General features: G+C 42.7%; 1 protein-coding gene across 1 annotated transcript in view; it reads left to right on the forward strand.

The window, feature by feature from the left end:
* The window catches only part of gli2a (GLI family zinc finger 2a), a 110,883-nt gene that overhangs the window by 77,797 nt on the left and 14,660 nt on the right, over positions 1-18,426 (forward strand). The window contains exons 5-8 of the mRNA XM_033617777.2: positions 3,040-3,252; positions 12,399-12,600; positions 14,946-15,144; positions 17,937-18,047. Coding sequence (XP_033473668.2) covers positions 3,040-3,252; positions 12,399-12,600; positions 14,946-15,144; positions 17,937-18,047 — 725 coding nt within the window. The remainder of the gene's footprint in view (positions 1-3,039; positions 3,253-12,398; positions 12,601-14,945; positions 15,145-17,936; positions 18,048-18,426) is intronic.

Consider the following 18,426-nt stretch of genomic DNA (forward strand, 5'->3'; position numbering starts at 1 on the left):
TTGAGTTCAGTGGAGCATGTGTAAACCTCTGATAGGGATACCTGAGTGTCAGGCATCTTTTTATGGTTCTTTGTGAAACTCTGACGGCTTGAGGTATACTCAGAGGTGGAAAGCGTACTTGAATATTGTACTCAAGTAAAAATACAGTTACTTTAAAGAGATTTTACTCAAGTGAAAATAAAAAGTAGTTTAGTTAATATGTACTCTTTATTATGATATATGTTACTACTGTTAAATTAAAACACATCTTTAGGCTACAATATAAATTGCATTAAATGTCAACCTATACACTATTGGAACAATGTCAGCAACATGAGCCGTTACATCCAGACCAACAGTTAATTCCTCAGTGCGACTCTTGTATTGTGCCTGTTCTGTGGCAACTTTTAAGAGCACAGAGGCAGGCTGCGTCTGAGGTTGCTAAGCAACCTTAACAAGCACTGTATCGTAGCATATTTACCTAAAATCCTGAGTGCAGAGTTGATCTTCTTTGAAGTGCTGTTTTTTAAGTATGTAGGCCTAAAATATTGTCCATGAGACTGATATTTACAGAAGAAAAGAAGGATGTCTGTTGGCTGTGATCGGTGATCCTCCTCACATGACATGAGGTGTGCGCGGCAGGGCCCTGAAAAATAGGTGATGGGAAACTTGTGCATGTCGCCACAACGTCGCCCCGGCATTTGAGTGTGCCTGCCATGCACCTATATTGAGTTACTGGTGCACAAAACCTAGCATATTTTGATGCCAGTCACTGTAGTTAGACTGGGCTTTGAAGCCAGTTTTCTTAGTGGTCAAACAATGGAATTGTACCTTATTGGTCCATCACGTGATGCCCTGCAACCCAAAAAGACTTTTTTTCCAGTGATTTACATGGGAAAAGAGATATCTACAAATTAGTGGGGAAGTTTTTTTCCATCAAAACCCCTGTAAAATGACTTGTTCCACTACAGGAATTTAATCCATTGGGTCCAATAACATCTGGTAAATCTAAAAGAGCTGCAAGATTGAATTTTGTTATCCCCATTCAAGTCAACAGAGCGCCAAAGCAGAAGTTAGCTGGCTCAGCTGTAGTGTGTCTGCTCTATGAGCTGTACAATGCAGAAGCAGTGCCAATCATCCGAGTGATTTTAAACGCCACTTCGTGCACCACTGAGCAGCTTTCATAGGAATGAATGGGTCCTCACCACTAATGCTGTATGCAGGTCTCTTACGACATCCATGATTCAAATGGTTGAGTTATGTAAAAGAGGGATGAACGGGGAAATTAGCTATAGAGACCATTTTTTGTACTAAGCTATAAATATGTTTTTTTCTGCTGTCGGGCATTTGAACATGAGTGTCTATGAGAACTGACTCACTGTTGGAGTCAGCCTCAAGTGGCCATTCAAGGAACTGCATTTGTTGGCACTTTTGCAATGGCTTCATTTTTCAGCCCTGGAGGTTGCCGCCTGCTTAGCATATGGCTCAAGGCATAGTTCTACCTACATTAAGTAGGACCATAGCCCTTCAGAGCAGCTAGCATGGCTGCACACTCTTAAGCTGTGTCTGAAATCATCCCCTATTTACTATGTAGGCCTGTAGGCAACATTTTACTTCAATGTAATAATAGCACTATATAGTACTCTGAAAAATTCCCCAAAATCAAAACAAAAAAGTACACTACTAAATCTACTAACACATATCTAACAAAGCCATTTTGTAGAAAATGACATTGCGATACCATACCTCAAAATGATGATTAATATGTGTCCAGAATTTCTTCTTCTCCAGAGTAAACTGATAAATGTGTCTTAAGTTTGGGGTAATGAGTAACTTTTTGTCTGATTTAATTGGCATCAGTGGAGGTGTAGCTGCTATGTCTCATCCTCTGTGTTCATAAGTGAGGTCACACACGCACAAACACTCAGACACAAAATGCTACTCTGCAGAGGTGGTAACGTGATCTGGCAGCCATGGAGAAACCAAAGAAATATGCTCGGGTCGCTGCTGCTGGAGCACAAACACACTGCCTGTGCACTGTTGCCACAGCCATGGCCTAATAGGTTCTGATAGATCCAGATTTTTGGGTTTATGCGTGTGCTTATGTGTATGTGTCTGTGTACACAGGGTGGGGGGAGGCTGTGGTTTTTCTCCCCCAATATCCCACTTGGCCCCCACCCAGTGATCCCAACCCCCATTTCCCCCAGTTTCCACTAGCATGCATATTAATCCACCATCAGCCCACACCCCTGTCCTCTTCACACACCCCTACCCACTGAGAGAGGAAGGGTGTGGGGGCAGGAAATGGAGTAAGGGGGGACACAGGCACAGTTAGATGTAGGAAAGAGGAAAACCAATCCATCTCTCACTCTTATAGTTCCTGACACTTTTAAATGTGGCATTACTGGGTGCGGGTGTTAACACATTTTACGTCAATATTACCTTTGCACATGCAGCGTTTAAGGCTTCCTCAGCATTATGTCTGTGCATCTGCGTGCACCTGCACTCTGTGTATGACTTCAGCTTGTCAAACTTAGTGCATACACAACACCAGAGGAGTGCAGGAATGTGGTATTCCTTCCCTCTGTAGCCCCCCTCTCTGCGTGCCCCATCCCCTCCCTCTGCTTCCTTTACTCCCTAGAGATATTTTCCCATAACCCAGCAAGCCTCAAAGACATCAGACATCTTTTATCAAAAGCCGTGTGCCCCGGGGCATGCACGCAAGCACAAATCTTCAAATCTGTAAAGCAGATCACTCGTCTCCTCCATTGAGTCCTTCTCGCAGCCTTTCTGTTCTTGTCTTTGTTTTGTCATTCTGTTGAGGGCTCTGTCAAATGACAAAATTTACATGTATTTTGCTCAGCACCGCTGACTTGTCAATATGTGTTTGGCATCATTTCATGGGTTACTACCACTGTACTGGAGCATCACCAGCTCATTCTGCAAGATCATACCATAGGACAAGTAGGCAATAAAGTTATCCCCCTTTTATTTTTATTACAAGCTGGGAAAAAAGCTCTCTCTTAAATCTTTTATTTGTTCATTCAATTTCTACTGCAGTGACCCATGAACACCTGAAGGACCGTGCCTTGTTCAGTCTTCCCCCTCCACCACCAGGGGCCAACCCCACAGAGTACTACCACCTGATGGCCAGTGCCAGCCAGCGAAGTCCCTACGGTGACCTGCTGATGCAGAGCAGTGCAGCAGCGGCCGCAGCAGCAGCAGCAGCAGCAGCAGCAGCTCATCTACCAGATTACATCAGCCCTGTGGATGGTGAGGATTAGACAGTACAGTCCAGCATAAAAGTACATTTTAAGTTACAACTTGCTAATAATAACATTACAATTTCACTATATGAGACTATATCAGATTGTAAAACTGTTGCATTTTGATAGCATTTCATTAAATCATTCAGTTATAAATTTCTTATTTGAATCTTAACAAATCTGTTCAGATTTCTTTTCAAGTTCACATTTTTCTCCTAATTACTGGAAGATTTCAACTTATGAAATCAGCAAGACTGTTTCACTTTAAGATATAACACTCTGTTGCTCTTGTTGAAATACAATAAACCACAGCCCACTCACCAAACCGTTATCAGAGAACTGGCAGCAATGAGATCCCCCTGCTGCATCGTCTCATATATTCATGTCTCGGTCAGAAAGTTGCACTGGGACACACCAAACCAACGGCCAACAAGTGTACACATTCTGCGCCTGCATGAGAGGACACACCCCTCCACACCAGCAGACAGCAGTTGTCTGTCATCATCATTACAAAGGGACCAAGAATGTCTTGACACCAGTTAGCCAGTTAGCAGATTAGCAACACAATCCAATGTTGAAAGAACGGACCACATTTACCGTGCACCAATGAACAATAATACAACTTACCAGGAATTTTTTCTGCTAAAGAGCTCAATGGCTAAAAAATCCCACCTTACCTTATATAATACATATTACCTCATATAACAAGCTCCCTCCCTCTCGACTTTAGGTCTTTGTTTACGTGTCTCACTTCCATTTCTCTTCTCGTGCGCTGAGCTAAACCGCCAGTCAGACTGATTTCATCCACTCATGGGCTCCACTGTGCCAACGCTGGGAAAAAAAGGCCTCATGCGGGACACAAAGCGCACCGACAAGGTGGAAGACACTCACCAAAAGTCCAACTTTGACTGACGGCCAACCGTTGGCTTGGTGTGTCTGGGCCTATAGTTGTCAAGGGGTGTTTGTGGGTGGAGCTTCTTCTTCTAATATACCACATTTGGAGAGTTGCTTGTGGCCTTTTGGCAAGTTACTTAAGAGGTCACAGGGTGGTTGGCAGATTGATCCCTGGGTCCTCCTGTTGATATGGTGGGTTTGATACGATGATTTACAACTCACACTTAATGTTAAGTATGTGATGATGTCGTTTTTAGGTCACGGACCATGGTGCCAGGGACACTACAGTAGAGTAAACATAGAATACTAAAGATTTGTGCCACTGAGGCATTCTCGAAAACAACTGAGATGGCAGCAGCTGATGTGGAACTCTGTTGAAGAGCTATTCTCAAATACATATTGAAGCTAAAGTATCATAGCTCATTTGTGCATGCTGTAGTCTGTTTATATTTGTCCATTGCTCGGCGCTACATCACATCCATTGTTGCTTTGAATGGTTGCAGGTCAATCCAATTGCTTCAGGAGAAATTTTGGTCTGTGACCAAAAGTGACACAAAAGTGTGACCAGTGAAAACACCCCTTGAAATCAAAAATGAACTGAGATGTTCCAGCCTAATTTGCATTTGTGATTTGGTCAGGTAATGCCAGGCTACACCTGAATTATTTGCCCATTGTAAAATAGAAGGAGGGACAGAAGATTCAAGAGATCCGTTGGCCTTGGAGCTTAGCAAATGTGGGTATTTTATAAACCTGGAACCAGACTGAAAAGAGAACTTGTAATAGAAAGCTTACTGAACATGAGATGTCAGTGTGATTTTTTCATGTCAAGAAAGATTAATTATCTCTAATTTATTCCCATCCCAGTAATACTAAAGCACATGCATGCCTTTCATCCCTGGTACAAGCCTAATAGCCAGAGTTAACAGCCATCTTACCCTTTGTTCTCAGCACCAGGCATGTTGATACCATCCTCTTATTCTTCCTCTTGAGGCTTTTTCATGGAAGAGTTCCCCACATCAAAGCTACTGGAGGTCTTTAGACTTATACGTAACATAGGGGCCGCGGCTAGTTGAGGGTGCATAAACACTAAAAGCCCCAAGGCCAGGAACTCGCAAAAACACGTGTTACCGTAGAGTCTTTTATTCTGATGGTGTTTCAGGTGTGTTTCTATTGTTATTATGAGTAACATCCAACAAATCAAATCCAGGGTAACCATAAAAAGGACAGCATTTGGCTGTGTGAGGCAGAGGAGTTTTACCCTGAGACTTTTGAGTCTGCTCTCTCTGTGTCAGGCAGTTAAGGCAGGGATTAACCTTGTGGGCTGCATGAGCTGTCCACTTAATGGCAGGGATGAGGCAGCTTAACACTGACACACACACATACACACAGGGGCACACAAAAAAATTAACAGTCGGGCAAATAGGCAGGCAAATGCTCACAAACTCGTACACGTGTTTGCACACAAACTCACAGAGACAGGCCTGTTCTTTCATGCCAGTTTAGAACCCCGACCCTCTATCAAGATGATGGTCAGGCACCAGAACAGACGTTTGATTTCAGTAGGGAAACGCATCCAAGAAACCTTCAGCCCTTATGAATAGGGAACAGAAAGCACACAGAGTGGAAAACTGTCCGTGAAAGTCAGCCTTTTCGATGCCTGATAATCAAATACTCCCCGTGGCACTGACGCCCGCCCTGCTCCAGGAGCACTCGCACTTTCTTTCATCCCGTCCAACCACCCACCCAGAAAAAATAACTGCCCCACTGCTTTCTACAGTGTCACACTCTCAGTAGTCACTGCACGACACTAATGCAAGTATCCTCACGCACAGGTAGGAGAACGCAGCAGAGAGATACAAGATCCTCTGGCAGTTAATCTTTTAAATGACCTCAATCACTTAGTTAAACACAGCAGTGCTGAAATCTAAGACTGAAGACCACCTCTCCTCCTCCCCCTTTTACTTTTACCTCCAACCACCTCAGTGACCGCCACTGTGCTGCCTTGCCCACAGTTGTTGGCAAGGCTGTTTGCTCAAATTGCCACAACCCCCACCTCCCTCACTCTCAACGCAGTGTCCACACTTGCTGCTTGCTCTTCGGCAGCTTTTATTTAGTGTTCTACCATGCTAGGAGTGATGTGGTCAGGTTTGGGCCACTCTGCCAGTCTGGAGGCTCGTCCATTGCGGCCTGCAGACACAGGGCCCATATTGACCAAGGCGGCCAGCTAATGGCCATCGCGGGCAGCCTCGGCCTGAATCAAAGACCTCATTCACTGCCAGAGAGTGTGGAAGGAGGAGGAGTGCCAGAGGTGGCAAATATGTGCTTCATCCCTCACCGTTAGTTTTGGAAGGCAGTGCAGATAAAACCCATATTAAAAATCAATTTATGCACTAATATTCAGAAGACCCACCGCAAAAACTGGGAGCCCTCAGTGAACCCATAGTATGGCTTCTCATCCACCTTCCCCCTCCTGCCCTTGTTTATGGATGGATGAGTGAAGTGCAAGGCATACGGTTGAACCATGAAACACTATGCTGCTGTGCAGAAGTGTGCTGGTGGAAAAGCTGTGGACACATACATCAGGGGGAGATTATCAAGACTACAAGTCTTACCGTTCCACTTGTGAATTTTAGGATTTACTGTAGGGCACGCCTGGAATCAGACACTTAAACACAAGAATTTCTCTCTGTTTTATGAGGACAATGACATTTAAACATCATGCTGTGCCACTACTACAGACTGCCACAGACTTTGGGGGGACTTTTCTTCATGTCCTCAGTTAAAACACACACCGACCCCACAAAATGGTTGCTTGATTGCTTGTTTTACTGTGTAAAGATCCATCAGCAGCTTGCTTTCCAAAAACTTGCCTCATGTCAGTGTGATGGACAGGACTGCTAGACAAACACAGTGTTACCAGCGGCTGTAAAGGCCTCACTGAAACGCTTAGCTGCTTCTGTAAGTCAGTGTTAATGTCTGTGGTGTGTTTTTCACGCATTAATCATCTCCTGTCCTTATCTGACAAGAGTGGCATGGAGACTGAGATGAGCAAACTGAACTAAAACACCAAAAAATACATTTTGCTCTACAGACACTGTTAAACAAATATCATTTCAAGAAGTCATTAACTAGTGTTGTCTTCTGTCTTTTTGTCTAATAGCCTAAACCAGCAAGTGGTTTAGGGACCATTTCAGTTCTCTCTAAAACAAAAAGTTGGTTTAAATATTCTTCAGTCATGGATGAAATACATATCAGAAAAAAAGTTTGATTTCCTGCAGACTTGAAAAATCTGGTGTCAGGCATGCTCATTTGTGGAAGATCTCCATACATAGAATGAAACAAATGGAGGATTAATACCAGGATCAGACAAAATATTCCTGCGGTGACTCTGCTTAGAGACATTGAAGACACTTTGGACTCTGGCCAATCAAAGTTTGCCATTTTTGTACCAAAGACATTAAAAAGAGGAGAAGTCATGGCATCATATCATGCCATACCAATGGGGTACAACACACATGCAGTTAAATCTGGTCCGCACTTGCTGAAAGCTTCAATAGCTGGTGCACTATCATAGATCATTGGGAATGATTGATTCTTTTCACTGAGGCATCCACAGTCAGCATTGGGTCAGAATATTTATGTATAAAAATAGAGCTTCAGGTGAGAATTGCAATTCTGTAATTATTGAAGAAGTCTGTAATAAAAGACCATGAAACAAATACTTTATATTTGTAAATGTTCTGCTGTATATTGGCAACCATCTAATTGAGTGCACCCAAAAGTATTGTCGGGCTGAGCGCATCCAAAGAGCACCAGAGTGGACTCTGTCTCTTTATTTCTAGTGCCATCATCTGTAACCCTCTAACATCGCAGTTCCAGTTACACTGCACATAGCAAATAGCCTTGGTTTGCACATAAGTGATCTGACAGAAGGTGGCAACTTTGCTGTTTCACCTGAGAACATCATTAGCCTTTTGCTTCACCATTTCTACAATGGGAAAGATCATAGAGGAGAAATTTTGGTCAGAAGTATACTTACTCGCATCATGTTGAATGATCTTATAATCAAAGACGTACCTCTTAATGCCATTTGGGGCTAAGGATATAACATTTAAGACAAAGAACAGGAAGAGATTACTTTTATAGATGCCATTTGTTTCTATCAGATAAGTCTTTCCACCTACAGTTTAGGCAGGGCAGAAGGTAAACCTCACTCAGTTCACCATAGTAACAGAATCAAACCTGTTGATCATGGTTTACAGTATGCTGGTCTCTGAACCCCAATACAAGTAAGACAGAGAAACAGTAATTCCAACATGAGTGAAAAGACATTTAAGCATGATTATCATTAACATTGGTACACCACCACTGCTGTAAGTATAAATAAAGTCACATTATGGTATTTCACATTGGGCAGCATTCAGAGGACTGTTTGTGTATGAGCAAGCAGGTATGTAAAGGGTGGGTGGGCAGAGAAATATCAGAGCGGCTTGCGGGAAAATGCTGAAGCTCCCACGACAAAAGCAGCGGCCAAAGTAAATGTCTGCCATCCCGAGGAGAAAGATGTTAGTGTTGATGCAGCGGAGGGAATGAGGGAGATAGATTTGTGTACTGATGTGGTGGTAAGGAGTGCGGGGGTTGGGGGGAGGGGGGAGGGGGGAGGAGGGGACTTGGTCCCCTCTGACTGCATACACAAACACTTAACTATATGTTGGTTCATGAGCACATGGGTGGAAGTGTGTGCATAAACACACTGGCAAACACAACGGCGGCTTTAGGCTGGACACTAGGGGCTCATAGAGGATTCAGCACGAGCCGCCTCACTAATAAAATTCACAGTGTTAGCATTAGTGAGATTTAGCAGGGAAAATAAACATTTTCCCACTACGACTGGCCTGTGGGGTGGCTAGGCTGGCTGAAGATATAGAGACCTGGGGCCCTGCTGGCATGAACCCAAGCTGCATTGAGATGGGGGGGTGGGGGGTGGCTGCGTAAAGCAGTCCCCCTTGATTATGGAGGGGGACTTTGCTGAGGCCTGCTTCACCCCAGACAAGGTCAAGGTGAACAAACCAAAGACTATCCACTGAGAACAACTGCATAGGTCATAGGGTTTTTGCTTAAATAATGATTTTCTAGTGGAAGCCATTTTTGGAGTTTGAAAACTGAAGTACTAGCTTTTTTAATTTCTACTTTTATTAAAGCTGATGATACATGATCACCTGTAAAACCACTCTGGCTCCATACATTAGCGATGTTGCTAACTTGACCTCCAAAGACTCCTTGAATTTTTCACCAGTTTGGTCTGGGTAAGTGGGCATGCTGTATTGTGGGTCCCTATGTGCACACAAACTTGTGCATGCATTTCCCCACAAAACCCCGAGCACTGCACCCACCCATCTCTCTGGAAAGGCTTCTCCTTCTAGCTTGTGACTGTCATCAGCATCTTCACTGTTCAAATCAGGAAATTTTATGTGTGTGCATAACAAGCAGATAATCATTTTTAAAATAGCATCCATTTCATGCCCGTCCATGAAGCTGATGAGTTATAGAATGAAAGAAAGGTAAAGGACTTTGCTTCTATATGTTTGTCCTCTTTGCCATATCAGGGAAGTACTTACGCTGCCTGCAAGGTGGTGCTCCACATGCTCGGAGTCAGGATGACACAGAGCTAGCCACTTCTGGGGATTAGCACAACCCACCAATTAAAGTGTTTTCATTTTCCACAAAGCCATTTCATTTAAAACAGAACAGGCAAATCCTTAAAATAATCACACACACACATACATACTCTTCACTCCCTTCCTTTTTAATATATTTTTTTTCTTTACTGTATCGATGTGGAGCGCCTGTAATTATGACTCTATATAAATCCAGATCCCACAATTACAACCAGCCCATGATCCAGTCCCACACATAGACGCACACTCACATAAACACACACAGACACACACACATGCTGTATTGGTGCATACTGCCGCGCCGCCGTGGCCTGTGCAACATCTGTTTTCTCACTCCCTGCCGGAACCTGCTCACCCTTTCAATTATAACCGCCACCTATAAAACACTCCTTTACCAAGCGGTGAGAGTTGTGTGTGCACATTTGTGTGAAATTTGTTCCAAATAAAATTAGTTTAGACCAATGAAATCCATTAGAACAACAAAAGCTAAACAAAACTAGCTTGTCCATGCCTTAGCGTTAATAAAACAGACATTATAGACATTTAAATTTGTTGCTGGAGGCTTTAAGAATTCTTCTGAGCTGAGGTTGATGTATAGATTGAGGGGGTGGTTTGATGATGGAGGTGGAGGGCGGTGTTTTGGGCACAGTGCCCAGAAGGGTGAGGCAGGCGCCAGGCTACCAGGCCACCAGGCTGTGAGGCCTGTTTCCTGCTTTATGAAGGAGAATATTAATACACGTATCTCCCATTAAATCTGCTGGCAAGACAGCAAGCTCGCCCCACTGCAAAAATAGCAAATCCTTGCAGCTGCAAGACCCGTATGCAACGCACAGCTTATCAGAATGAACTCTTCATTCATGACAATCCATGTTTCCAAGTGGAGGATTGTCTGCCTCTGAGGTTTTTTTTTTACTGTCCCTCCCCTCCTGCCCTCCTCCTTTGCTCCACCCCTATTTTTCTATGTAGTTAACCAACGATGACACATTTATTTATTAGCCCTATAGAAGCACATTCCTGGGGACTGTTTGTTGCCTTTGCCAGCTCTTTCATACACATCTCTATCATCTCCGCCAGTTTTTTTTTCAAGCCCCATATACTACTGTCGTCTGCCGTCTACTGTCCCTAGGGCCTTTTAACTAAGTGCATATGCCTCTGCTTTACGACTTGCCACCTCCAAACATAATAGTTTTGGAAGTAAGATCCTGGTTTATGGCTGTAGGTCTGGCGCGGTGATTACAGTGGTGCCTGGATTCATTTCGCTTGAGGGCTTGTGAGTTTCACCAGCAAAGAGTCGGGGATTGGCTACATATTGACAGCAGTGAAGTTGACGTGCAGCAAATGTGTGCTTAGGTGAGTTGTGATGGGCCTATTATGAGTTTCCTGCCTCTCGCGCCTCTGATGATGTCTGCTGTAAGACCTAATTACATGTGTGCACAGCAACACACATCGCCAGTTCTGCTCTCTGTCCCCTCACACTGTGAAGCAGCACCTGTTGGTCCCAAGCAAGTGATCTGTCTCTGTCCCTACAGGAGTGGGAGCCACATGCCCCAGACATTAAAAAGAAATAAATACACACAAATGATGGACTATCAGTTTGTATGGAAAAATAAATAGCCCACTCTCTTGTTCGTGGGAAAGTGGTTTCCCCCATCATTTTCTTTTGCTCTTTTCTATGAGAATAAGAAAATAGTGCAACAGCTAGGTCTAGCGGAAGGCCGTGAACCCTACCTTTGTGAGTCAGCCTTGTTCTTTTTTAATGGTATTCTGAGATCAATTTGTCTAAATTGCCTCCATTTAACTTGCCCAAGTACAGCGCTCTGAAAGAGATTGCTATCAGGGTAATTACTGAGAATGATTGGGGGCGATTCATTATGCATAAGAGGATGCGAATGTTAAATAGGGGAGCTGTGTGTGAGAGAGATGCAGGAGATAGAGTGTAGCTTAGCATGGCTGTGACCTCCACTAGAATGCTCAGGGCTGAATGTTTCTTCAAACATGGTCCAGGGTAACTATTGAGGCCAGGCAGAAATTTCGTGGAAGTACAAGGTATAAACACATCAGTACTCCACTCTGGTGACTCTGAGCTATGCGAGCAGTGTCTGAAATGCTCTTAATACTCATATACATTTTTAGCAAGCTGTTGATTTTTTTTAAAAGCTCTCCATTAGGAATGCATGATAATATCAGCACATCATCAGTATCGGCAGATATTGGCTTTAAAATGAAGTTTCAGAATCGGCCAACATGCTTTTTCGTATTTTGCACAATGAATGAATATTATATACATTGAAAAGCAATTTATATCATGTCTCCATCTGCCGGTGAGCCATCATGATAAGAGTAAGCATGCATAATATGATGCTAATTCCAATACAGAAGAGACCTGATGATCACTAAACTTAGGTAGAGAAAAAAAAGTGGATATATCAGTAATGGTTATCTGCCAAATAAGTTGTTATATATTGGCATATCAGATAAAATCTGCAAAACTCCAAAATCTTGCATCCCTAGTCTCCATTGAGGTAGCAATGGTGAACTGGCTGACTTTGTCTATTTTGCGTCTCTTTGTGTCTGTGTCCAGTGTCACGTTTCTCCAGCCCACGGCTAACACCCCGACTGAGCAGGAAGAGGGCGCTGTCTATTTCCCCACTGTCAGATGCCAGCATTGACCTGCAGACCATGATCCGCACCTCACCCAATTCCCTGGTGGCCTACATCAACAACTCCCGCTCCAGCTCAGCCGCCAGCAGCTCCTATGGACACCTTTCAGTCGGAGGGATCAGGTAGTTTCAGACGCTCCTTTGTGCTCACCGCCATCAGACTGTACAGCAGTTTGGCTTAAGCTACATCCAGCTTGGCTTAAAGCAGCTGTGTGGAACTTTTCGTTATCGTTGATTATAGCGCCCCTTTGGTCAAGGCGGTATGACACCCACAGCCTGGTGTCTCGACTGCAACTGGCAATTACCGCATGTATTTGTTTTGTGAGTGAGAGGATTAACTAACGTCAGGTCAGTCCAAGTAATTAGTGGAAACAGCAAAATTACTCAGTAAATTCTCCTGTTGTGTTTCTGTTCTGATCTAATCCTTACACAGCAAAGCTGTTACCTGCAGCCTTCGCTTGCAAAGCTAACACTACTAATGTTAGGTCAGTCCAAGTAAACGTTACACAAGTTAGTAGTAAAGTAAGACCTGTTCATAAATGTTCTGGTGTAGCTCTGAATTTCTTATAAACTGAGGACAACTGCCTGCTGTATATTTGTGTTCATGGTCACAGTCACAGATAATTTTGTGGCATTTGTTGTACTAGACAAAAGCGGTTCACATCAGCTAACGTTACATTTAGCTTGCTTATAACTTCCATGTCGTCATATATTGAAGTGAAACAACGTCTAACAAGTTGCGGTATATTCTCTAAATAAAAACAAAAATTACATACCTGTCGATTAGGAAAAGGGCCAACTCAGGATCAGTTTTAAAACCTTCAAATCTCTCAGCTCTCTCCACTTGGTGAATGCCCGACCGAGGTTTACACAAGCCCTATCACTGTCCCGTTTAGCCTTCTTCTGTTCTTTTTCTTTTAGATGGTGCTCCTTCGTTATCCGCCATGACATCGAAAGTACAACCAAGTCCTTGTAGATACATCTGGTAAAACTGTTATGTGTTCAGCAATGCCCGTTGCGTACCGCTTACTTGGAGAACACTCTCTGTAAACACGGCTCCTTCTTCTTCTGTGGTTTAATGGCTGCGGGCCGCTGCAGGCGAGCAGAATCACTTACGCCTCGGGTGCCGTATACTGGTTTGCTGACTTACGCTGTCCGTCCGACCCGCGCGAGGCTACGCTAAATAACTATGTAGAGAAAGGCTTTTTTGTCGCTGTTGGGTTCAAATAAATATGCGGATCTTGAAGAGGGGGTGATACGAACTAGGGACAGTTTTATTAATGGTAAAAAGTTCCACACAGCTGCTTTAAACTACATTCAGCTAGGATCTGACTTATTTGCATCTGATCAATATGACACTTTATCTGCCACCTGTCACTTTATTTTATTCAACACTTTGTCTGCCATTTTTAGTCACTTTATTCATCTTGATGTAGCAATTTTATTTTATTTTATCTTTTTATTTATATATTATTATTTTTTATTTTTATTTTCCCCTCTGGGGGATCAATAACGTATATCTTAGTTAGACAGTTCAGTTTTAGCACATTTCACAGGCATACACAATTGAGCATACATAGTGGTTGAGCCAATATCTGCAACCACTATCTCTTTGTGATACAGTAGATGAAAGAAGCATGGTCTGCAAGGTCTGCCAGAATTTTTGATAGAATTTAATGAAGCCAAATTACTAGATATCTGGTTTCAATAACTGTCTTTTTCTGAAATCGAATGACACATATTTACCACTGACAATAATTAATGGTAAAGGGTCGTACTTCAAAAAGTACAACTCTTTAAGGTACTACCCTTTTTGTATCCAAGGGTATCAAGTACAGCCAAAACCCTTTAGGGTGATGGTCACATTTGAAACAGCTGTTAATATTGACCCAGTCACACTCATTAAAAAACATGGAAATGATAAATTCAATTCAAGGTTCACATTTTTTGAAACCCAACTGGCAGCCAGCAAGCAGAAAAACAAATGCACTATTTACTCCTCTTTGAGTCATTTTGCTTAAAACTACAGTGCCCAGCTGTTTTGGGAAATGGCTCAGATTTACTTCCTCAGTAAAAACAAATGGACTTAAGGCTGAGTGCCACAGACAAGGTAGAAGAGTCACAGGATAGACTAATGCATTGTATGTTTTGGACAGTAGGGGAGCTGTTGAATAAGACCAGCCTTACCCTATAATTATTAGCATAAAAGTCAGTATGCTATTAGTTTGTACTGCTAGGTCATACTACATGCTACAAGCGTCCTCCTAGCATGCAGTGACCGTGCTAGTAGTAGCCTACCCAGCATCACTTGGCAGTGAGGGCCTATATGACACAAACAGGACATTTTGGTGCAAATCAGTTGGACTTAATTCAAATGCTTACAGTGTGGGTTTCTTCTTTAAATATAAGCCACTAGACAAAAGTCTCCATTCATGTTTTCCATACCTTTTCTCTTCCCTCTGATTCAGTCCTTCGTTCAGCTTCCCTCACCCCATCAACCCTGTGGCATACCAGCAGCTGTTGTCCCAGCAGAGGAGTCTCAATGCCTTCGGCCACACACCTCCTCTCATTCAACCATCGCCATCCTCTTTCTCTGCTCGCCAACACCCCCTCACGGCTTCACCTATGTCCACCTCCCACAACAGCTCCAACTCTGAGGCAAACCAGGTAGGAATGGAAGGGTTTGTACCTTTGAATGTTACACTTCTATCCTATTAGATGTTCACAGATTTAAGGGCATTTACACTTTCAGTCTTTCTTACTTTAGATCATGTTTGGATGTGTAACTTCCTACAAGATAGATTGCAGCTTTCTCAAAGAATTTCTGTTACAAAACAGATTATTTTTCACTATCATGTAATATGTTTCTGATCATCATGTGAACAGTTGTAAGGTTTATGAATGTCAATAGAGCCAAACATACAATTGCCAGTGTTGATGTTACAGTTTTCCAATAAAATCTTGATTAGTTTACTAGAGACAACTCTTGTAATTTTTGTACTCCGTGGCAGTTTTTCATAGCCTGATAATCAGAGTGAATTTCCATTTTATTTAGCTCTCCTTTTCAGTCTCACATGATATTCTTGGTAGCCAATCTCTGTTTGGGAGGGTGGTTATTATCATCAGGTGTGAATACATGAGTTTATATGTTTGTCCACAGCAGATCTCACATATTACTGAACCAATTAGCCTAACATTTTTTGCGCACATTTATGGCTATATGCTCAAGGACCTCTCAGTGTTGTGGTGATTCACAATTGTTAAAACCTGTACTGACTGTTTTACACAGTCATAAACAAAATCATGTAGCAAATGGATAGAGTGAGAGGCATTTCTGGAAATCAGCTCAGCTAAAAGCAACAAGCCTTAGCATCTGATGAAGGCCACATTTAGGCCTTCATCATGGCCCAAAAACTGACATCTGTAAAAAAGTTTGGTGTCTTTGAACTGGAGTTTCTGCAGAATAATTCTGTAACCGATGTGTTGTGATCTACTTGAACTGGGCACTTTATAAGATGAAAAAACAAAAACATTTTAGTTATCTTCGCACCATCTTGACAGTAAGGAAGCCTGGAGGGAATATTCCACAGCTGTGCTGCGTGCATTGTGTAGAGCAGTGGTTGCCAACGGATGGGTCACTGTCCAAAAGTGGGTTGCAGGTCCATTCTGAATGGACCACAGGTGACTCGCAATTCTGTCAAGTTTGTAAAAAAACACTTTATTTTTAACTGCAGTGAATTTCCGCCACAGAGCTTTTATTTTAAGTTCTGTTTCCTGATGTAGTGTGAGTGACTAATGGACAGCTACTGGACAGAGAAAGCTAGCCCAACAACATGGCCAAATGCAAATATGATGCTGAATGTATTCAATGGTGTGGACCTTGAACTAATAACTAAGGAGAAATCTGGACCTCATAGTTGGACCAGTTAGGAACTACTGGGCTAGAGTGGTCACGATCAACTCCAGCAGCCACAGTCTGAACGAGGTCACCTGGCGAAGATCTGCACTCTGCTGAGTGCACTTTTCTACTTTTGTTTTGTATAAGGGAATACTGAAGCTGTGGGCTGCATGGAGGAGTTAACCTAATGTTTTTCATTGCAATTGAATAAATAATCAATAATGATCTAAATTTTTTAGGCTTACACTATAAATCTAATCTAAATTTACAAGTTGTCACAAATGACGTATTTTTTGCACATTGTCTCAGGTCAGAAATATGCGGGAGGCTCCCTCCCAGTTCCATCTGTCTTACTTCCTACTGTCTCCTCTGTCGCTTTTTATCAGCCCACTGTATACACCACAGTGTAATGTAATGTAAACTTCCTACTCAGTGAATCACTCCACCTCACACGGCTATCAGCTGCCTCCAGCTCTGTTTCAGCACCATGTCTGCTGACACACACTATCCAAGAATACATGTATATTTGCACCTTTTTGCATACACTCACATACACACACACACATGCAAATACACCCACACACACACACACACACACATAAACAAAACACACCACCATTCATGCACATACAAAAACACACATTCAGCTTTATTTCAGCAGTGATCAGAACCATATTTCCCTCTTGGTTTTCAGCCAACAGAATGAATCATCGAGGCCCCCAGAAATGCCGAACTGCACTGTAGCGTCTGGGTGGGATTAGGAGACCCCCTTCCAATATTGGACTCCTTCCAATGAACTTCAATTTGCACACACACACAATAATTTATCAGCTGTTTTACATTTTATATCTTTCCTTTCTTTTCATCTCCATTAGCGCTTTAACAGTCCTTGTGTGTCTTTGTCTTTCTGTCGTCTTAAGAATCTGTTGGCAGATCAAAGTCCCCTTCTCCCCTGCTGCCTTCCCCCTCTGTACCGAGGGCAATAACTCCTCTTCTTTCATATTTCCTTGCGGCTTTGGCGATCATAGAGCAAGTCTAAACTGTTTAGTCTCGGCGGCGGGTCCTAGTCTGACTTATAGGCCGCTGTGCCTGGTGCAACAAGGACTCCACACATCTCTTTGCAACAGATTGTCAAGCCAAAAACAATTGCATTGTATCTCTTTGAATCAGTTATCTGATTCCCCTCTGTGGTGACTGTGTGGAATCTGGTGGTTTAATAAACTGAATGGATGGTTCAGTTAACAGGAGAATGAGTAGGAGGGCTAATGGATGGATGGAAGGGTACAGGCTGGTATGTTTTAGGATTAATGGAATGATTCACTGATAGATTATGAATAAGTGGGTTGTTGGGTCAGTGGATGAGTGTCAGCATAACTGGAGAGAAGTTTAAAATCTGTTTGTGGTTTCCTAGAATTTCTGTGCATGAATGACAAAAGCAGCGTGTTTCACAAACATTATTCTGCCTCATTTCTGCTTCAAAATGTCATTCAGAAAATTGTAACTGCCACAGGGAAAAACTTGTGCGTCTTTAACCCTGTTTCTGTTCTTATCTGTCCTCCAGAATGCCAGTGGAGACCCAGCAGTGAGTAGCACAGTCAACCCATTGAACACCAAGAGGTCAAAGGTTAAGACAGAAGCAGAGGGTCCGCTGCCCATCTCACCATCCTCTCAGGTAAGAGAATCAAAAATATGGGACTTAAGTAAAGAATCTGAAATCCTGAAAAACAAAAAGCAAATGCAACATCAGATAAGAATCATCCAGGTTGCATTACACGCTGCAAACCTTGATTGGATTCCTTCTCTTGAAGAATTTACTTTATGACCTTAAAAAATCCTAACTGCATAGAGTTTTTTTCGACTTAGCTATCTCTATCTCAGCTTCAGCCGCTTACAGTGGAAACATAGTCCCTTCGTTAACTGCAATTGCAAATTTGGCTTTAATTGATTATAGATAGTGAATAAAAATGCAGCTTTAATCAATGACGAGGTGTTGGCATGCATTGATATCAAGGAACAACTCATTAGGATTAAGAAGCAGATAAGGAAGGAGA

Source organism: Epinephelus lanceolatus, chromosome 14 (assembly GCF_041903045.1).
Source record: "Epinephelus lanceolatus isolate andai-2023 chromosome 14, ASM4190304v1, whole genome shotgun sequence".
Taxonomy (NCBI): domain Eukaryota; kingdom Metazoa; phylum Chordata; class Actinopteri; order Perciformes; family Serranidae; genus Epinephelus; species Epinephelus lanceolatus.